Source organism: Eptesicus fuscus, chromosome 12, assembly GCF_027574615.1.
Source record: "Eptesicus fuscus isolate TK198812 chromosome 12, DD_ASM_mEF_20220401, whole genome shotgun sequence".
NCBI lineage: Eukaryota > Metazoa > Chordata > Mammalia > Chiroptera > Vespertilionidae > Eptesicus > Eptesicus fuscus.
The window spans coordinates 39,946,771-39,970,295 of record NC_072484.1 but is presented as its reverse complement, the minus strand read 5'-3'; the positions used below and the strand labels follow the sequence as shown (position 1 = coordinate 39,970,295).

At 37.4% G+C, this 23,525-nt stretch overlaps 1 protein-coding gene across 2 annotated transcripts in view; it reads right to left on the bottom strand.

Annotated features, from left to right (window-relative positions):
- The window catches only part of WDR7 (WD repeat domain 7), a 304,621-nt gene that overhangs the window by 105,601 nt on the left and 175,495 nt on the right, over nucleotides 1–23,525 (bottom strand). For both annotated transcript variants that reach the window (XM_054723656.1, XM_054723657.1), the window contains one exon: nucleotides 16,930–17,151. In XM_054723656.1, coding sequence (XP_054579631.1) covers nucleotides 16,930–17,151 — 222 coding nt within the window. The remainder of the gene's footprint in view (nucleotides 1–16,929; nucleotides 17,152–23,525) is intronic.

Here is a 23,525-nt window from a genome sequence, read left to right as displayed (position 1 = left end):
TTTATAACTTCCTCCAAAACTATCAAACATAAGCTAAGTTTTGACATTGCTTCTAATATGACATATGCAGATAAATGTTAATTGACACTAATCTATGCATATAGATTGATACTACACTATCAGGAAATATTTACTTTTCCTTTGAAAAACTTGTTTTACTTTAGAGCTTAAAAATAAACACATCATGAATTCAAGATAACACTAGGCTGGCATTCATTTTGCACATTTTAATATTATTATGTTATATTCTTTAACACAGGAAGAAAAGGTTCCGTCCCACTTTTGTTCTTATGCAAGTATGATGAAATAAATGGTTAGATACACAGTTCCTCGCCACCAATGCTGTGTATGTGCAGTGTGTGAGTCTGGGTGTTAGAGGAGGAGAGATGTGGAACATTTACTATACAGTAAATCAATACGTGCTATCTTTTTCCAGGCTGAGTAATTTCGAAAGGGACAGAAAGCAATTAGCTGCCTCACACCTTACTGGCTAGTGTATGGTTCATATATATATATATATATATATATATATATATATATAGTTCATATATATATATATATATATATATATATATATATATATATATACATATACACTAGCCAGTAAGGTGTGAGGCAGCTAATTGCTTTCTGTCCCTATATATATATATATAAATTTTCCTTCGATATAGCTTATTTTTACTAAATTTGCAAACCAGTTATGTTGGCTTAATTTTCATTAATTCTTTTATAAAATCAAATTTAGATTGAAAAAAGCACTATAGACCAGTCTTCATTTTTAATAAAAGAAGTAATGCTGCAAAGCAAAATAATAAATAATTTTTTCTGTTATTCTACTGTCATTGACAGCTAAGTATAACCTGAAAAATATACATATTACAGTATTATTTACTTCTTATATTATAACACAGGACATATAACAATGTCCAAATACTTTTAAACTGTCTGGGAGCAATAAAGAAAAATAAATAAGACTATCAAAATATTTTTAAGACTTCACATCCATGGTATGGATTTAATTTGATATAATTATCTGTACTAATAAAAGGGTAACATGCTAATTAGACCAGACATCTTCTGGGCAACCTTCCAGATGTCCTTCTGGACAAAGCTACAGTGGCGGGGCTGAGGCAGGGGCAGTTAGGGGTGATCAGGCCAGCAGGGGAGAGCAGTTAGGGGGATCAGGCCAGCAGGCAGGTGAATGGTTAGGAGCCAGCGGTCCCGGATTGTGAGAGGGATGTCCAACTGCCACTGGGATCGGGCCTAAACCGGCAGTCAGACATTCCCCGATGGGTCCCGGATTGGAAAGGGTGCAGGCCAGGCTGAGGGACCCGCCCCCTCGCATGAATTTCGTGCACCGGGCCTCTAGTTTATATAACAACTTCATATATAAGCAGTGTATCATAGAACAATGTATTCAATCTTTTTTTCCATCTCAATATACTTGAAGAATATGACATATTACCAAACACTGTCTTGTTATGGCAGGTCAGGAGCAGAATGTCATGAGTATAATTTGAGAAACTCCTCTGCAGGATTCACATATGTTCCCCACTCCACACCTTGGCCCTGCCCCTTCTAGTCAGGAGGCAAAAGCTACCCTCCTCTCTCCAGTGACTGAATATCATGGATAGTATTAGAGAGCTCTGAAGTAAGATCTGCATTCTAACCTCAAGCCCACAATTTAAAGAATATATATATGTGTGTGAATTTTTAAAATTAATTTCAGAGAGAGGAAGGGAAAGGGAGAGAGAGAAACATCAATGACAAGAATCATCGACTGGCTGCTTCCTGCACACCCCCTACTGGGGATGGAGCCCACAACCTGAGCATGTTCCCTGACTGGGAATCAAACCATGACTTCCTGGTTCATAAGTGGACGCTCAACCAGTGAGCCACACACTGGCTGGGCCCATACTTACAATTTGATTTTAGGCATTCATTTCTTCATCTAATGACATACAATAAGATGGGGAAGAGACCTATTTCTCGAGTTGATAGGAGGATTAAATGATCAAACACCCACTTTGCCTAACACAGGGTAGGCTCTTGACATATTCTTCCCCCTCCATCTTCCAGTATATAATTACACGGAAATTGTTCCTTATTTTCTTCAATCACAGGTATTAATTTGTATATTATACTAAGACTTCACAAATGGACTTTTGTAAAAGTGGAAAACTACTAGGACTCTAGTCCTTTTAAAAATATATAATATAAAGCATTTTACCAAAGAGTATGAAAAAGTAAAATGAATAAATGAAGGGAAGGGATGGAAAGAGTGAAGAAAGGAAAATTATATTTGTTGACTGGCTGATAGGTGGCAGGTAGTGCACTGGGGCCTTTACATGCGGTATTTTATTTAATTCTGAAACTAGTTCTCTGGGAATATGATATTAGTTTCAAATTGGAAGATGAGGAAAACTGCTTCTCAGACACTTAAATAACTTATTCTAGATTATACTGCTAGTAATGCCAGAATAAGGTTTGCCTGACTTGAAATCCTCTGTTTTGTCCATTATGTTATGCATAGTATTTATTTAAAAGTCATAGGCTATGTCATAGTCCAGACTTAAGAGGAGATCTGCAAAGAAATTTTATAATTAATGTTGCAATTTAAATATATCAACTTGCTTTCTCCTGGTAACCCCAGAAACTGTAAAATGGTTTCATGACAATCAAATAATCGCTGAATCATTTTAACCTGTGTGAAGAATGAAAAGTCTAACAGGCATCGCTCTTCAAGGATGGCTGAAACTGTTATCAGAATGATCTACATACATTAACACATAAAATGAAGACAAAAGCAAACCAATATAGCACTGGTTTCCCAACCTCCTCTTGTTATCTCTGGCCTAGTTACACACAGCTCACAATGCGATTTTTCGTCCTCTCAAAAGCTGCAGCGGGTGAATCAAATGTGAAAGCAAGATCAATTCTGTTCCAAGACAGTCAATGAGCTTAAGATCAGACCTGTTTGGGTTTATGGAGAGAATCTAATTATGCTAGCATAAATATTTGTCTATACAACTATATTACAGAGACAGAAAAAAAGAGAAAATACCCTTACCCACTCCCCATGATGAGCAAATTTCACGGCTATTGATAGGATAAAAAGAAAAAGAAAAATTTAGTTCCACATACCATCTCATCCATATTTATAACAAAAGCTGTAGAGCAAAATATCTTCATGCATCATATTTTATAAAAAAAGACAAGAGCTGGAATGGTCCAACCTTCTCATTATGATAGATCAGAAAACAGAGGCTGAGTCAGGTTATGCACCTTCCTCTAAATCAAAGGTCTAGAAGCCAAAGCTCCAATCTCAAAAACCAGCATTCTCTCTATGGTAACACAAAGCTTCCATAGTAAATGGGTTCAACATTATCATCATTATAACTGTGACTACAACCATATACCCCAGTGCATGGCACACTTCTGGCCCTGAGGAAGCATTAAAAATATTTGCGGAATGAACGAAGGGATTTGATTCATACTCCACTGTCCATATTTTAAGTTATCATTCAAGGTCTTGGTTAAATTTCACTTTATTTATCAAGCTTTGTTGGTCACTAAACCAAGTGTCCCTTAATTTCTGGAGTGCATCTTGTTCATGCCACTCAAAGAAATACAGACTTAGAAAGCTCAGAATTAGAATGGACTTGAGAGATGATCTGGCCCAGAGATCTCTAATTCTTAGTCCACAAATTTGTGGACTCACTGAAGACCTATAAATTCAGAACACTGAGTCCGGTGGCATGGAGTTCACTATCCTGTGGGACAGCCAGTTCCAATGTTAGACATCTTTTTTTTATTACATAAAACTTCAAAAAAGTAGAAAGAAAAGTATAATAACCAGCTTCAACATCATGACCTCCTGGCCAATCTTGTTTCATCCAACCCCTCACTCACTCTCCCCAACACCTTGAATTACTTTGTAGCAAATCTCATCAGTAACTACTCAGTATAGGTGTCTAAAAGATTAGAGGTTGGGACTTAAAAAAAAAAAATAACCACAATACTATTACCACAGTAAACAAAATCATCAATAATTCCTAATACCATCAAATAGCCAATTTGATGATATTAGGAATTATTGATGATTCACATTTTAGTGATTCTGTTCCCCTTGCTACCTCTCCCTCTTTTTCTTTCTTTTCTTCACTTTTTTACATTTGTCTTTTCCAATCCTAATCCAAATATGTCTCTTTATTAAATCTCTTAATCTACAATTTGCCCCTACCCCTTCTGGGAAGATATCATTTCTTTTGTCCAACTGAGATTCCTAAAATCCAATTCTGCTGAGATAGCCTTTTCATGGTATTTAAAGAGTGTTCTTCTGACCTCTGTTACGGTATTTCTATAAATTGCCTGAAGAGATTCAGGTTTGAATTTTTAAAAAATATTTCTTAGATGTATTTCCATCAAGAAGTATATAATGCTCAGCTGTCCCTTTTTTGGTCATCTTAAAGAGCCATTAATTGATTAGGATGGCAAAATGGTGATGTCCTCTCATCTTTTCTTCATTTATTGGCTAGAATACTGTTATCAAGAAGAATTTTCTCGCATCAACCATTTTGTTACAATGAGATGATTTGTATAAAATACACAGAGTAAATGTTTATTTCTCTTTATTTATGAGTTTTCACAATAACAAGTTTATTTCTGGCATCATTCAAAAGCGATGCTGAGGTTTGTGTGATTTTCCCCCTCAGTATCAGATCAAACTCTTGAATCAAAATAAGTGGATGTGTTTCTGTTTCCATCCACTGTGCTATATTTTTAATGCCTTTTTACTTGTCTTTTAATATAAATAATTTAACTTGCTTCTGAATTGTGAGTCATGTGGAGAACCATTTCTACAACAAATTAGTTTACTTTTAGCACTCATGATTTCATATAATATATAAATAAAATTTCAAGTAGGTATCAAATTTAAAATAGATTGCCTGTCTTAAACTGTAAGTTTTTAGAGCAAAAACACTTGTATCTCTAAACCCATTAGAATAAAACTAGTTAAAAACTAAATTGAAATTCTTAATATCTTTAAAAAATGATTTGTAACAACAAGAGAATCAATACCATGTAGGAGTTTTTTAAATGGTTTTGGATAACATATTTCTTAGATTTCAAGTTTAATTTAAATTTTTAGTCTTTTCTTGTTTCATCAAACTTCTGTTTCCTATATACTCTAAGTTGTACGTACCCTTTAATATCTGTGAGACTAACCATATGCTTTCTTGTTCTACTTGTCATAACTTCATGCCAATTTTTTGCATTAGAATATTTGCCCTAATATTTACTTCCACCTGCTTCATCCCTTCCAATCCTCTCACTGTTCCATAAAAAAAAAAAAAAAAAAATCGAAAAAATTTAAGTTTTGTAGTTCATCTGAAGATGACCATACCACAAAGATTCTGGAATTTTGAGGGGAAAAGCTTAAGAAAAGGGTATTGGAAAGTGACATTTCCTCGGTAATACATTCAAACATGAATTTTCACGTAGTGACTTACTAATCATAATTGAGAGCAAAGACTCTGCTTACTGGATTATTCCTGTCTGTCAGGAATGAACTACATTACTTTTCTTGGTTTCCACATGTAGAAGGCAGGAGTAACTGCCAATCTCTACTTTCCACACAGTCATGCAGTTTAAATATGATAATGTCCCATGTTAAATCATCTGAGTATCTTGGATTCAAAAGGCCACAAAACACATCATTGTCCCGAGTTAGGCTAATGTTGTCACTAAGTTTGGATGTGATTAAATTTAAAAGCAAAAACACTTCTAACTAATAGCATCATCAACAGCTAAGATTTTAAAACATATGCTGTATTAAAATTTAGTGCCTGCATTTTCATATTTGAGATATAATAGTCCTACAAATTTATCAACCCATTAACTTTGTAAAGATTACATTACTGTACTTTAAATGGAAAGCCATGAATTATTACTAAGGATAGTCCATTGTAATTGAAATATATTGTGAACCATGGCAAGGTGAAATCAGTCTAGGTACCAATCAAAGTATTTAAATAAATTCATGTCTGGATAACATGGGAAAAACTGACTGTTTATCACCAGTGAGATGGCACCGGGTCTACCAGCTTATCTGTCACCCTTTTCTTGAGGTTGACAGAACAACTCAGAATCCGACTTGTATCAAAAATGGAAACACAAATGTCAACAGGCTGCTGTTTTATTAATGGATACTCACTATCCATAGCTCAGATCTCAAAAGGACAAATATATCTTACCACAAGAATGAAGATTATTAAAAATAATATCAAATTAATTATAATTTCATTCATAGAATTCAAAGACCTTGTTAGCCCTCATCTTTAGGAAATATCAGGATATAAAAGTAGACCAATAAAAAATGCACAATCTCAAAGGTAGATGAGGTGCTTTCTAATATCATCTTTGCAGTCAAGGCTATTCATTAAATATAACACCAAAGTGCCACCCTAGTCGCAAATATACAATACCACCAAGGGGCAATCACCTTGATGCTCAAAAGTTAGAAAGATAGCAAAGTGTTTAGAAAGAAAAATCTGCTGAGTTAGTATGTCAGAAGGCAACCAGATAAACAAATGTCAAAGGAGTTATCTGCAAGGATTTATATAATCCTAGACATAAAACACATGATTCAGAGAGCGAAAAATCTGTTGACCAAAATCTTTTCTGCCAATGCCGTGCTGAGGGGCTCACCTCACATTTGCCGCCTCAGTATAGGATCGAGTCATAAGTCACCCATTAGCTTTACTTTCCTTAACATCATTTCTGTCTCTCGTCCAGTTGTGGTTAATTTGGGTTCTGGCTTATATAATTTGCTTTAATGACTTGGTGCTCTTCCAAATCACAGCACAGCCTATGCTTTAATATTAAGTTGAACCATGTGAAATAGCCAGTAAGGCAGACCTCATTTCATTGCGCTTAGCTTTATTGTGCTTCACAGATGTTGGGTTTTTACAAATTGAAGGCAAGCCCCTCCACCTACAATATTATGCCTTGCTCTATTACAGTGGTCTGGCACTGAACCCACAGTATCTCTGAGGCCTGCCTATATTTGACCACTTTGACATTAAAGAATGGCATTGTCATGGGGTACAAGCTAACACCTGATACGTCGTAGTCCTTACTACCACCACACCTGCAGCATATGCATTTAGGGACAAGAGTCACATGGGCCTTCTACCTTTGTGCACTCAGGTGACTACATATATGTGATAGAAGGGAGGCACTAAATATAAAGACTTTTTAATCTTTTTATATCCATTGAATAAGCATATTATATAATTATATATACACATCCACAAAGGCACAATCTACTGTGCAGTTACCAAAATTAACTTGATTGACAACCTATAGGTTCAGCATAACGATTTCTGGGCAATGAAAACAGCTCGAATGACATGCTGCCTATAACTACAGAATATTACTATACTTTCGGAGTGGCCACATCAATATTTTAGGGCTTGTGCTACTGCCCAGAACTCTCCCCTTCCCAGAAGCAGAACCACCTGCTCCAGTCAAGCCAATGCCATCGGAAGCTCTGGGAGGGCAGAGGACCGGCCCTGGAGACATTCTGAGCAGACTGCTCTGTAAGGCGATGGTCGGTCAGACCAAGTAGAATTTTAAATGAGCTCGGGCTTAATACATTACCTTTTCTTGGCCTAAACTTCTCTAGTGCTTAAAAATCCAATGAATCCTCCACCCACCAATAGCGATCCCCTATAAACCATTCAACAGGAAAACACTAGTAAGCCCTCTGCCTGCCATTCTCATCGTTTCCTAACACCAGATGCTGCTGTCCCGGTGACTGACAACTGCAGCTGAAATGGACGCCACTGCAACCTTCTACAACACCTCATGGAGGTGGGCTGCCTTCTCTGTTCTGGAGAAAGTACATGGTAATGTCTACTGGGACTGCGGATAAGAGATTATAGGAACCATTTCTTCAGTCTGATAAAGTAGCGAGTAGCAGGCCCAGAAATCCATAGCAATTAAAAGGCAAATAAAAGTTAAATATAGAATTTGTACATCTATTGTACATTATAATCAAAGATCTGATCTTGTTAACAAATCATTAATTATTCCTTATCACTAACATCCCTGAGAAGTAGTAGTAAGTGATGGCACATTACTAGGCCACTGAAATGCAAATTTGGAACAATAGTTGCCAACCATCACTTATTTATCTGTAAATGCAGAACAGAGTTTGTTGTGCTGACCACACACGGGCAGAGTGCAGTTTTGTGAGGCCTGGTGCAGTTCTGTAGTAAGCCTACCCCTTTCAGTAGGTACATGACTACATTGTCTAGGGATCTATTCAGCTATGGTAAAGGTACTTCTCAGAAAGAAACATAGAGGACAATTTCTTGGTCAGTCTTTCAAACCATAAAAATAATACTATAATAACTCGACTCAAAAAAAAATACTTACGGAGAAAATAATTGGTTCATTATAAAGGACCAAGCAGAGAATAAAATTTTAGTGATCTGACTTATTAGATTGGGTTTTAGAACTATAATGATCAATTATTTCTTCCAGGACAGTTATCAATTGGTAGTCTCTCAGCTCCAAATCTACCACCTCCCCCTGGCTTTGTAACAGTAGCACAGTAAACACCTCTTTGCCAGCTGGAGAATGTTAACCTTTTGCACTCGGATGTCGAGTGTGACTCGACACAGTTAGCATCGGTAGCAGCTCTTTTTATACTCTTTGAATGTATCAATAATTTGAAATATAAAAAAATCCAAATAAATAAGTTTGTATGAAAAGAAAATGCAGTTTTTTATTCTACTGCCGCGCTTTGTAAAATCTGGGGTATTTAAAAAATTAAATCCCGAGTAGAATAAAGGAATCGAGAAAAAAGCAAGCGAGTGCAAAGGGTTACGCTTGGTCAACAGAGGTCAACAGAGTGATCCTGCAAGAGGAAAGACACTGCCCCGCAAGCAGCTCTGGCCTGCCAACCCTGGGAAATGGCAGGCTGCTCTGACTCATGTGGACCATCACTTGCCCCCAGTAACAGGTGCTGCATCAGAGCACCTTCAGCCCCATCCCTCCACACTGCTCACAGACAACAGGGCCTGCCCTTGGGCAGGCTTTCTCACGCCCCACAGGATGGGGTTTCCTCAGTAGCTCCACCTCCTTAGAAAGAGGGACTCTCCCAGTCCCTAGTTCCCTTATTATCCATTTTACTTCATCCTAGACAAGTAGCTGATCTTCTGTTACTTCTGAACCCCTAGGAGTTTCTTTTACCTCTTTTGGTAGTCAGCCACACAAATCTACATTTCTTTATCTATCTGTATGCATACTCAAGACCACCTATCTCAAGATTCCTTCTAATGTAGTCCCTTTTCTTATTTGTATCTGGGAGAACCACTTTTAGTACTTTGGTCACTGTTACTTTAGACCCTTGAATAGATACTATTTACTATAAAATTGAATAAAAATGTACACATTTATGTCCCTACTTTGTTCACTAGTTTATAGAAAAGCTACTGATTTTTTTGTTATTTGTCTTGCCGATTAATTATCTAGCTACCCCTGAGTGATATGATCTACCTTAGGTTTTTTTGTTTTTTAAATCTTTATTGTTAAAAGTATTACCTATGTCCCTCTTTTCCCCCCATTGACATACAGTACAGCATAGGGAATATAGTCAATATTGTAATAACCACATACGGTGCCAGGTGAGTTCTCTAGACTTACCAGGAGGATCACCTTGGAAATTATATAAATGTCTAACCACTATGGCTTACATCAGAAACTATTATAAAATAATATTGAATCCAAACTATAATTGAAAAAGGACATATAAATTGGAAGGAACCATTCTGTAGAGCTGTCAGAAAACCTCAGACCAAGATTATTTTAAAAACCAGAACTAGGAATGTCCTATGGGAAAAAAGGAGGGCGGGAGTTGCCATTTGCAATACAATGCTAACAATTGTCACTGACTCAACTACACTCAGTCCGGGGAACAAGAAATCAAGGACATTTAAAATTGAACTAAAATTGAAAACTGAATCAAGGTAACTAATACATACATTAGATGGCTGTTAGAGTCTTATACCAATGCTTCATCACAATCTAGACCAAAAAATTGTTATAATGACTTCGTACTCTATTCCTATAAGGTACAAATCTCAAACTACCACAGATATTATATTTAGCTACTGAACTAAATTCAATATTACGCAAGTCCATGAAGCTGGATATGTGTAGAGAATATGTGATGTAGAAATAACTGTAGCCTGGTAAGCTGATATAAGAATCCCATGAGGGATGGCAGAAAATACATTAAAGATGCTCAGTGTCAAACATATGGCATAGCTGTGGAACCTACAAAAACAGATAGAACAATTGGTACAGAGCAAACAAAATAAGATAAGCAAGTTCAAGTGGCAGCAATAAACACAAGCAATCTATAGTTAGAGTAAGAATAATCACATTAATACTTTCACAGAACCCTGCAATTTTAGATGAAGTGGCTTTAGAAATAACCTTGTCCAACTTGCTTGTTTTATGGAAGAGGAACCTAAAGCCCATCAGTGCAGTGAATTAACAAAAAATGATTGCAAATTAAAGTTATTTTTGGAGAACAAGGATGGGATTACATCACCAAACAGGGCCTAAAATGCAAGTGTCAGATCTCTGTTAAAAATGATAAAGCTGTTACACAACATAAATTATTTACAAGGAAAAACAGAAGAATAGTGAAAATTTCCATTGGATCTGAGCTTCATATTGTTGATGTGGTTAAAATAAGAAACAAGGTAAAACCATGGTTTTACTGAAAAACTTGGTGTTTTAGTATATTTTTACATAAATCCTCTAGGAGCAATATGCTTTGCCACAAACAGTGGGAATATGTATGTAGTGTAAGAAAAGTATTCTGGGCTTGGGGTGGCGGGGGAGAATGCATCCAGATTCAAATCTCTTACAAGATAGGCAACCTTAAGGAAATTATTTAATTTTTGTATCAGTTAACTCATATATAAAATATTGACAGCAATACCTACCTCCTAAGGTTCTTAAAAAAGATTTTAAAATGTAGTATATATATATATAAATCTCCTATTAGATAACAATGCTTTAAAAAGAGCTATTTCCTTTCCTTATCCTCCTATAAACATTTCTAGTAAAAATAATAACTACTAACATTTGACTAACACTTGAATGTCAGGCACTTTCTAAATGCTTTCCATACACTAATTTACTTAATCCTCACAATAATTCTGTGAGGTAGGTGCTATCATTATTCCCATGTTTAGTTAAAGAAACTAAGCTACCAGTTACTTTGTGGTGATATCAAGACTGAAACCCAAGTAATCCAGAACAATAAAATTCCAATAAAAAAACTGAACTACCTCAAGAATTAGCTCTGAGAGCCTGGCCAGTGTGGCTCAGTGGTTGAGTGTCCACCTATAAACCAGGAGGTCATGGTTTGATGGCCTGTCAGGGCACTTGCCTTGTTTGCCGGCTTGATCCCTAATAGGGGCCATGCAGAAGGCAGCTGATTGATGATTCTCTCTCATCATTGATGTCTCTATCTCTCTCTCCCTCTGCCTTACCCTCTGAAATCAATAAAAATATATTTTTTTCAAAAAGAATTAGCTCTGAGGGTAATACACTGCCACCTATTCACTCTGATTAGTTCCCATTTTCTCTTCCATCTTAAAATACAAAGAAAATTATAATTTATACATTAAGGTAGTTTAATGACCAGAACAACCATATAACAATTAAAACAACTAAAGAATTCTGTATTATACTAGGATTCTCTACTCTGGCTACAAAAGAAAATTACATACGAAGCTTTAAAAATAACATAGATGCCTAAATTCCACCCCCTGCTTCCTGAATACAAACTCTAGGGTAATGCTTATGTATTCTTAAGGCACTCTACATATGATTTTAGTGCAGAGCCAGAGTGAAGAATTACAGCTCTAAACACAGAAGGTATAATGGCGATGCAAATAAAGTGGTGTCTGGACCAGATGAATTTCAAAGGTAAAATTACAAATGAGAAGTGGTGGGAAAGAACATGGAAAGCTGAGTTGGTGCAATGAGAATGAATGAATGAAGTGGACGGTGGAGTAAGAAGCCAGATAAGAAGGCAGGATTCCATCCCAGTGCCGGAAAGGCCAGGTTAGAAAAATGAGGCTAAGTAATGAGAAATGCAATCTCTATGGCCACAGCAGCAACTCAGCAACACAATCTGATGACTTGTTTGTAAACTTGGTAAATATACACTCTTTTGTCACTACTTATCCTTGCAAGTGGCATGCTGCTTTCCTCATCATTGTTGGTACTTTTTCTATATCTGGTGACTACCACTGGTTTTGCTACCACTAGTTCTAATCTTGCTGCTAAAACATTTGAGATTTGGTTTAACTTTCTTACATTAAAATTTAGGAAGTAAATTCATTATAAAATCATCCTTAACCAATATTAACATATTCATTAAACAAAACATGCATTGTTAGGAAGCTCAGGAAGTATTTGGAGTATCATTTTCACAATAGCAGACTACAACAAAATGAAGTCAAACATAGCACCATAGGAAACTAAATACAGTTTCTCACATAATTGAAATATTCCTTAAGTGACATCAAACTGAAGCTCCTATTTGGTGGTATTATAATTGAACTAGTTAAGAGGGACATAACTTATTGTTTTTAAAATCAGAGTAATAACAATTTATTCTAACAAACTCTTGGAATTCTTATCCATTTTTATTTTAATGACTATGCTTTGAGAATTGAATGAAATTTGCGGATGCTTTTCCCAGAACAAAAACACAAATGCACATAAAGACAGTATTTTCCATGTAACATCAGTGAGGTTATACACCTTGGCTAGCTGATGAACTCTAATATTTCTAAAGCCCCACTGTAGGGAAAAAGTGATTTTTTTCTAATCTAAATATTTTACACCACAGATACAAGCCAGTTCACGATTACAGAGGTGCGGATTTTGCACACATTTGTATCTCCATGGCACCAGCACACCCCTAAAGAACGATTCAATAAATGTTCAGATTTAAAGGTGGCCTAGTACCTGCTGCCTTGATCCTCCTTTTTTTCAGCACCACTTCGGAATCTTTCCTATTTGTAACACAAGAAAACTATTTGAAATGGTGAAAATACACTGATTTAGAGTTGGGAGATAGGTGCTCAAGTCCAGGCTTGATACTTTTTAGCAGTATGACCTTAAAACATTTAACCTGTGCCCTCAATTTATTGTCTGCAGGAATAAAGTTTAATCCAAAACCTCAGTTTCTTCATCTGAAAAATGGGAATAATATTAGGACTTATTTGATAGCATTAGAAGATCACAGAAGATAATACGGGCAAAATGCCTGCCACAGTGTAAATGCTCAGTTACTATTATTAATGTGTCTTGTATTGTGCTAGGTGCTGGATGAAATATCTGTCTTGCAGGGTAATAGGAGCTCGGTATAAAGTTGGAATAAAAAGTGTGTAAAATAAACAGCAGTCCCGCTCTCCATTTCTGTTGATAGAAAGGGAACTGGGACACACATAAATTAATTACATCAGGGGTGGGGAACATCCGGCCCGTATAAGGCCCTCGAAATCATTTGGTCTGGCTCTGCTAAGGCATTAGGGGTGAGCTAAATGTTTGACCAAATATAGCAGGCTAATTTTTAAGTTGATAATTTTGTACGGCCCATGAATGATGTTATCAATATCCAAACGGCCCTTGACAGAAAGAAGGTTCCCCACCCCTGACTTACCTGCTGAGTGGGAGCTGGAGAGGTTGCCCATCTCCTCCCCTCCACGACTGAAGCACTCACTTCCCAAGCTCATGGTGCGTTAGTGGCTAATACACCTCAGCCCAGTCCCTCTGTGGGGTTTGCCTTAAATGGAAGAGCTGCCTCACTCAAGATCACACCCCCTGCTCAGGGCACCAATGACTTGATTCCAGTGACTGACTGACACAAGGATAAAAGGCCAAGCCCTCAGTCCTAGTTCAGGACAAGTCTGAAGGGTCATCCCAGCTCCAGAGTTCCCTGAGATGGGCTGAGGCTTTCTAGGCAATTGAAATGCAATTCAACCTCTCCCTTGCCCAATCCTGCTTCTTTCACTCTCCTAAAGGTATTGATCCCAGAACAGGTCTGCATACAAATCTGCCTCGGAGTCTGCTGCCTAGGGAAATGACTTATGACACTTGCCCAAAGTAAGAAAGCTAATGAGAGATCAAAATGGGATTTACTACAGACCTGCCAGCATAATTCCACAATTATAAACTGAGCAGAAGAGACCAAAAGAAAGAACCAAAAGTCCTACAAGGTAATATTATAAATAATACCCTAAAATAGTCTAAAATGCTTTATTTTGTGGAACCAAATACAAATGAAGAATCTCGAATGAAGTTGGGAAGCATCCATCGGTATGTGGAGAAGAAAATGGGAAGGTTACGAAGAAGGTGAATTTCCTGAGGTGCTTTCTATTTCTCTTCAGAAGCAGAGACTAATTGGACAAAAAGGGCTATAAAAAGAGAATAGTTCCGGTATTTTATTTTATGTAAGAGGAAACTGTGACCCAGAGGGACACTTCACTTACCAAGGGTACAGGTAATAGAGTGGTCTAGTGTAGGCCTCTTGATCACAGAGTCCTTCAGCTTTGTCTTCAATATGTGATTTTGGTGTTTAATGTGAAGTGTAACACCCACAAAAGATTCATACATATTCAAATCTAAGTATAAAATGTATTATAAAACTAAACTAAATATGCCTTTTTTTAAAGGTTTTTTTATTTTCAAAATGTTTGTATTAACTTTAAAGAGGGAGGGAGAGAGAGGCTAAAAATGACTTTTGAATTAAGTATCAGAATCACTCTTCCTTCCCATCAATGTGGATAATTGGGACATAAAGAGTTTTCACAGAATGGCTTTATGAGGAAGTTTAGACTTCACCTCTATACCTCTAACTACATTAGCAATTAAAGTTCATCAAATATTGTATCTTAATGGCCTTATCTCAAAATGAGGATAATAATTATTATCTCATTCAATGAGATGCCATAAAGGCTAAATTTGTAATGCTACCAATACATCCTACTAGTAAATGCCACGTAAACAAATAACATGGCAATACATACAGCAACTTCAAGCAGGTTTACATTATAACTAGTTAATTAACACATCACTGACTGAAAAGAGCCTAAGTAAGACACAGCATATTTAGATAGCTAACTGTTTCTAACAAGGAGAGCAAGATTTAAGCTGATAATTATAAACTGTGGTAGGCAAATTTAATGCCAAGGAACCTAAGATCTTTGATGAAAAAGTAGGGTAATGGAATGAAATTTAAAGGCAACCCCCCAAAAAAAAGTACTTTTCAAGTTATAAAGTCATTAATAATTGGTTAGTCACAGGTTAGTCATTAAGCCCTTTCAACTAGCAACCACTGAACAGCAGCAGTTTGCATACTGGTCAAAAGCATGAGCTTTGGAACCAACAGATGGTGCTGAGCCTCAAAAGGCCATTTCCTAAAGGTATGAAGTTGGCCAGGCTGACTAAACCCTTCTGTGCCCCCTAGTCTAATGTGTTAAATGCAGATACCAATTTAAAAGGTGACTATGGCCCATTCGGTGTGGCTTGGTGGTTGAGCGTCGACCAATGAACCAGGAGGTCACAGTTGGATTCCCGGTTAGGGTACATGCCCAGGTTGTGGGCTTGATCCCCATTGGGGGGCATCTGGAGGCAGTTAATCAATGATTATCTCTCATCATTGATGTTTCTATATCTCTCTCTCTTCCTCTCTGAAATCAATAAAAATATTTTTTTTAAAAAAGGAAATGAGGACTGAGTTAATGCATATAAAAAGCTTAAAATTGTGCTCAAAACAATTAGTAGTTTTATTATTGTTGGTGGTGGTCTTGTTATTATTACTCTCTGATTCTCAATATCAAGTAGAGATGAAAAGATTACGAACACTAAAAAATATTTGCTGCATTCTGAACCAAAGCGGGGAGGGGACACGACAGCTAAGTTATAATAGGGCTTCAGTAATAAAAGCCTCCAATACAGTCCCTTGATTTCACAGCGAAAGTACAGAATAATGATCCAATGAAATTCTCGGCCATCGTAACTCCCAAATTAACATATATCTTTTTCCTTTGTTAAAGGTTAAAAACAAACAAACAAAAAAACAAAAAAACACACCAAAAGAACATATTGCAACTTGTTCTACAAAAAAAGCTTGTGATGTATTCAGTAGGATGTATGGTCCTTAACATAACAACATTAGAAATGATTTTGCAATGTGGCAGGAACATTTTGACCTATGTAAAGAAGTTCCAACATTAAGGTAACAACAGACATCATTATAAAATACGCTTACCTATTATTAACATACCAACTACAGAACTAGAGCAAGATGACACAAGCTCTTTGAGCTCTGATTGTAATTATTTCACCATTTTAAAACTGGTATTGGAATATTTTTTAAATTAGGGGAAATTCCCAATTCCTCATTCATGCACTTTAAAATATTATTTTTAAATGAAAATAATTGGTATTCCACCTCCACCCCTAACTTTTCAAATCACGTTCAGGTCATGTCAGGTAGTTTTTGAGAAATGATTTTATAAGTTAAAAGTTTTAACTTAAAGCCAGTTTCATAAACTTTGGCTAAAATTTTGACCAAATTGTGAAAACTCAAATGTCAGAAATGTGTTAAAAAATATTTAAAAACTACATTTGAACTTTTAAAAAGAAGTTTGGGCAACTATGACAGAGGGTAATGTGCCAAACAGATTGTCCTGCTTCCTAACTTCACTTGAGCCTTCTATGTGAGTTGAAACTGGGAATATATTCAACATTCTTAGATTTTGTTAACAAATAATATGTATTGAGAAGTGATACATCAGCATTAGGAATTTCAAAACTTACAAGTATGTCTGGCCAGTGAGTAGTTGGATCCACCACTAGTCAAACCAAATCCCTCAGGAATCTGACTAGAACTTCGAGGTCTGGTCAATAGTTTAGGAGGTTCAATTTCAGCACCAAATTCAGCTCCTATGACTCCTAGTAAAACAATAGCAGTAGCTTGTTTCCGTCTTTCCTCATAAGATGTGGAAATTTTTTTCACTTGTGGGACACTTGATAAGCAACCTGAAAATCAAAACATAAGAATATAAATTAAAAGAATATCAATACAAAAAGACATATGATTATAAAAACATTCAAGATTGCTCATTCAGGAAAGAACAGTCTTTAAAAAAAAATGGTACTGGGACAACTGGTTATCCACATACAGAGGAATGAATTTGGACTTCTACCTCTCAGCTTGCAATAAGTCAACTCAGACTGGATTATAGCCCTATATATTAGAGCTAAAACTAAGGAACTTGCAGAAGAAAATATAGATGCATATCTTTATGATCTTTAGTTAGTCAATGATTTCTTAGATATGATCCCAAAAGCAAAAGTAATTTTGAAATATTTTTAATTGGATTTCATCAATATTAAGCATGTTTGCACTTTAAATACAGTATCAAGAAAGTAAAAACAACACATAGACTGAGAGAAAATATTGTCAATCATAATCTAATAAGGGACTGTATCCAGAATAGGTGTTACAACTCAATAATAAGAAAGTTCTACTCTTAAAATCGGCAAAAATTTGAATAGCTAATTCTTCAAAGACATATGAATGGCCAATACACACATTAAAAGATGCTCAATATTGCTGGTCATTAGAAAAATGTAAATAAAAAACTCAGTGAGATACCATTTCATATCCACGGGGATGGCTCTAATAAAAAGAACAGGCAGTAAACAACATGTGTTGTTGAGGATGTACAGAAATTGAAACCCTCATGCAATGGTGGTGGGAATGTAAATGGTACCACTACTTTGGAAAATAGTCTGGCAGTTCCATATGGGCCAACAATTCCACTCCTGGGTATCTATCTACCCAAGAGAAATGAAAACAAATGTGCACACAAAAACTTGTACATGAATATTCACAGCAGTATTTTTCATAATAGCCAAGAAGTGGAAAAAACTCAAATGTCCTTCAATTGATAAATGGATAAACAAAATGTGGTATATCCATCCAATAAAATATTATTCAGTAATAAAAAGAAATCAAGTACTGATACACTCTGCAATGTGGATGACCTTGAAACATTATGCTAAGGAAAAGGTCCTTATAAATAATTACACATTGCATGATTCCATTCGCATAAAATGTCCAGAATAGGCAAATCTATAAGAACAGCAAATAGATGAGTGATTGCCTAGAGGTGGGACAGGAGTGAAATGGTTAAGGATAGCTAATGAGTGCTGGGTTTTTGAGATGATAAAAAGTCATCCTATCTAATAAAGAGAGAATATGCTAATTAACCCTTATGTCATCGCAAAGGTGGCAGCACCCCCAGCCAATAAGGAGGGAATATGCTCATTGACTGCCCCGCCCTCAAAGATGGCGGCGCCTACAGCCAATAAGGAGGGAACATGATAATTGACTGCCCTTCCCTCGAAGATGGCAGTGCCCAGCCAATAAGGAGGGAATATGCTAGTTGACTGCCCTGCCCTCAAAGATGGCAGCACCCACAGCCACAAGATGGCAGCGCCCAGTCCCCTCAGCCCCTCTGGGGAGGCAGGTGTGGGGCAAGGCCTGCCTCTGGAGTCCCCCAGTCCCCTCAGACCCCCAGCCACCCAGGGCCACCCGAGGCTCAGGTAACCAGGGCCGGCCGAGGCTCGCACTGCCGGCAGTGGCAGCAGCAGAGGTGTGATGGGGGCATCACCTTCCCCTGATCGCCGGGTCACCTCCTGCCCCTGAGGGCTCCCAGACTGTGAGAGGGGGCAGGCCAGGCTGAGGGACCCTCCCCTCCAGTGCATGAATTTTCATGCACTAGGCCTCTAGTAAAATTATATTATGCTTATATCTGCACAACTCCAAATATACTAAGAATCACTGAATTTTACGTTTTAAAAGGATAGATTTTTATGAAATATAAATTTTATCTCAATGAATCTCTTTTTACAAAAGACTGCTCATTAATTCATTTATAAATTTGCCCAGAAATTTAATAAATATTTATTGAGCATCTACTTTGGGCCAGGAAATTGGAGACATAAAAATAAATAGTCCAGGTCCTCAAGAGCTCACTAGTGCATATAAACAAGGAGAGCCTGTTCACAAAGGAAGAAATGATGAATTTAAGACTCAAACGATAGCCCGGCCCGTGTGGCTCAGTCGTTGAACCAATTCCACTCATGAACCAGGTCACGGTTATATTCCTGGTCAGGGTACATGCCTGGGTTGCAGGCTGGATCCCCAGTAGAGGGCCTTTGCTTAGTCCTTTGCTCAGTCCTACGCTAGCCTCGACCTTTTATTTTTTTGTTTGGTATTTATTATGCGATATTACCAGCGTCCATTAAATTACATAGAGAATAAAGGATATCATGATATACATGTACACAGACAACTTAGTATAATCTGCACACAATCTTATTTTACTAAAAAGTAATGAACTAATGTGGATATAACAAAGTCTACTATGGATTGTGTCTTGACTTCACTACCCCTTCTTCACATCCCAAATATCACCATGATCCTGACCTTATCAAATGTTCTTTAATCTATTGTATAACCATATCAATATCCCCTGAAATGTTGTGTATTTTCTGGCCTCGAACGCTTGCATTCTCGGGGTAAACTCTGGATAGACTGAAGAATGGAAGGATGGATAGATGTCTCTTGATCGATAGGTAGGTAGATAAATAGGCCAATCAATACACAGACCCTGAACTAAATTTGCTAATCAAGTTTTTTTTTTTTTACATTTGTGTCCACAGGTGAGATTGGACTATAACTTTCTCTTCATACACTATTCTTGTTGGGTCTCAGTGGCAATACAATACAAGCCTCAAAAAACTGGGTTAAGTAACTTTCTCTCCCCAATTCTTTGAAAACAGTTAAATGATTCTTGCAGCTTGTCTCAGGATATTCCCCTTCTGGAGTCAGAAGGCAGGGGATAAAGTTGAGGTGTGAGGAGGAGCCAGGTGAAGGTATATTTTTTATTATAAATTCATTATTTATAATAGTTACTTACTATTTGATTTTCTATTCTTGAGTCACTTCTGACAACTTATAATTTTAAAATATCTATTTCATCCAAGTTTTTATATTTATTGATGCGAAATTATTTACCCTATTGTCTCTGATTAAAAAAACCTCAATTGTATCAGTTCCTATAATCACTTTAAATATTATTTATTTGTGCCTTATCTAATATTATTTTTCATGCCTTTCTTGATCAGTTTTGCTAGAAATATATACTTTATCAGATTTTAAAAAAACATGTTGGTTTTGACATTATTTCATTGCTTTCTATTTCACTAATTTTTGCTGTTATTTTTTCCACTTTCTTTAGGTTTCATCCTTAATCTCTCTTTTTCTTTGTTTTAGTTTTAGGTTATTAGGTTGAAGACAACTCATTTATTTATTTTTTATTTTCACTCAAGGATATGCTTTTTTGTGTTTTTTCTGTTGTTTTGTTTTCTTATTGATTTGAGAGAGAGAGAGAAGGGAAGAGAGAGAGAGAGAGAGACAGAGAGAGAGAGGAATAGTGAGAGAGAGAAACATTGACCATTTGTCTCCTGTATATGCCCCAAGTTTCCTGTATGGGATCAAACCTGGAATCTAGGTTGTGTCCTGACTGGGAATAGAACCCACAACCTTTTTGGTGTACAGGAAAATACTCCAACCAACCAAGCCACCGGGCAAGGGCCACAACTTACTTATTTTCTGTTGCGGTACACACTGCCAGTCACGTAGTTAATATACATTTTCCTTTTCTCCTTTAATAATACAACCTCAATTTTAACCAAGTAACAATGTCCTCATATCCTTTCAATGTCCTTCCAGGAACTAAGGAAGCCATAGCCTAGATCCTGGCTTTAAGCTTTATTCATGATATATTTTAAGTCCTCTCTGCTTATAGGAGCCAAAGCCTGCTTCTGGAAAGCAGCTAATGGTTTCAGCCCAAATGATTGCATTTCTATTCCATTACCTGTCCACAGAGATATCTATCTTTCCTGGGTCTGGTTATGCCTCTTTGGTTTCCTATTTGTATATTTTATCCATCATAGCTATATATAGTTGGTACAGAGGGATTTAAAAGTGAACTTCCAGAGCCAGCTTGATTGGAGTTCACCTTTCTGCTCCTTCTAATATTAATCCATCCAGTTTTTCTGGCCTTTTTCAGTACGTTGCTCTATACATTAATTAAATCAAGACAAAAAATGGGGAGCCTTCAGAGTTCAGTATACCAACCAAGAAATTAGCAGCACGGGCCTCTGAATACTTTTAGATGTTTTGTTTTATGTTATTTTTTCTCATGTCCTTTTGCTTTGTCATTCTATACTACTGAAGGTAAGGCAGCTGAATAACAATGGGGGGAAGGGGGCTACAGAGGCATCAAACCATGAGAGGCCTTTGTACAGCAAGCTAAAGACTTTTAACCTTTGATTAATGGAAGGCCACTGAACAATTCTGTATAGGGTGGTGACATCAGGTTCATTCACTGTTGGAGAGGTCATGATAGTAGCAGTATGGAAGGTAGATTGTGAGGGAAAACAAGTGGAACCAAGAAACAGCTCTTGCAATGATCAAGTAGAAAATAGGAAGTGCCAGTGGTGGTAGAAAGTCATTCATTCCATCAGTTAGTCATTCATTCAGCACATAAAATTGAACATCTAGAGTACATGGCATTATGCTAATAGGAATTAATGAGTTAATATTAATTAATTGGGATGAGAAAAGCAAGGTCTCTGTCCTTATTAACCTTAAAGGCTACTAAACAGAAATTAGAAATGTAAAGGTTACAAAGTCTATAAGAACTTTACGAACTGAGAGAATAATACTGTTTAAGAACCTAAAGCAAGAAGAAATCTGAACATTCTATTTCAAGGATAGGTAACTGGGCTGGAACTCTATGAGCGAAGAGGAGAATGGTAGAAAATGAGGTGAGAGTCAGGAAAGGGCCAGGTCATAGAAGGCTCTATTGGTCATATTCACATTTAAATTTTTATCCTTTGAACAATGGTGTTAGTGTAGGTAGCCAGTTTTTCTCAAATTTGTCACCTTTAGAATACAACAAGGATGCCAACTTGTCCAGGAGTGCCATCCTGCAGACATAGCATATGACTCCTCCCAAAGACAGCACCAGACTGACCTGGATTTTGCAAAGCCCCCGCCCTCGTGGGAAGATTTCCCTTCCTTTTGCTCCTCTCTTTCTCTGGCAGGTAGGAAGAATCTCTGGGCCTGAGGATAGGCAGGACTACATCCCTTGACACCAAGAAGGAAGTACAAAAGATGAGGCCTTCATCCATTTACCCTTGTAAGATTACAAGGCCCAAGAGTCTTGGGGGGATATGTGTTTGCATAGGTAGCCAGATACTATTAAAGAAAGAGCGCAAAGGAAATCAGACATTATTAAGCATAATCAACTAGGGAGCATACGCCTGTTCGCTTCACCGGGAAGTTACAACCTCACACACTCCCAGGGGAATCACTGGACTGCTCCCTGCAGATCACTGGGGAAAAGGCTAGAACAATAACAGGGAAGATAAGCACACGTGCAGCAGGAGCCAAAATGCCAACCATAGAGGCCTGTCAGTCTAGCCTGGGAAATGAATGGTTAGGGGTAGGCCCCTCAGAAGTCCATGAAAGCTTGGGAAGTTGATTGGTTAGTTTGAAAAAGGGTGCTTGATCTTTCCCAAGCCCGAGATAATATAACCTGAGCCTAACAAAGACGAAGCCCTTCTCTCTCTTGCACGGTAACACCCACTAGCCCAGTTTATTCCCATGGTCTCTCTCCATAGTAACCATGTGGCCCTAAGAGCTGCAGGCAGGCAGCTGCCTGGACTCTAAACACAGGCTCCAAGCGGGAACCTGGGTACAGCAGCACAGCAATGCATTTCAGCCAGGAACAGCGCTACCTAGACAGGGACCGAGACTGCTGAGCCAGACCAATGGCACAGACCCTTTGGACACTGGCCTTGATGAAGGTGAAGCTGGACTTTTTCCATGATGAGATGGATGGAAATGAGACATTGCGCACCCAGGGGCAGCCTTCTAACCTTACCACACCACAACCCCTTCCCCACCCCCACCCCACCCCCACCCCACCTCAACACGTGGGTCTGACTCTGAGGAAGAACATGATTTCCACCAGCAGCAATGGGAAGATAATCAAGATAGGGTTTAAGCCACACAGTAACCTAATTAGATTTAGGGTTTTAGAAAACCATTCTGAGAGCGTATGAAGAATGCTGGAACTGAGGTGGTCAATTAGGAAGGTACTGTACAAATCAAAGGGAGAGATTAAGGTTGTTTGGTGCTGGGATGTAAAACAGGAGATGCAGATGAAGATTCACTGTGAGGTCTGAGCAGTTAATGGTAACACTGCCAAAGGATTCCAGATATCCTACCCTGAATCCTTTAAAAAATCCCAATTTACTAAAACAAAAGT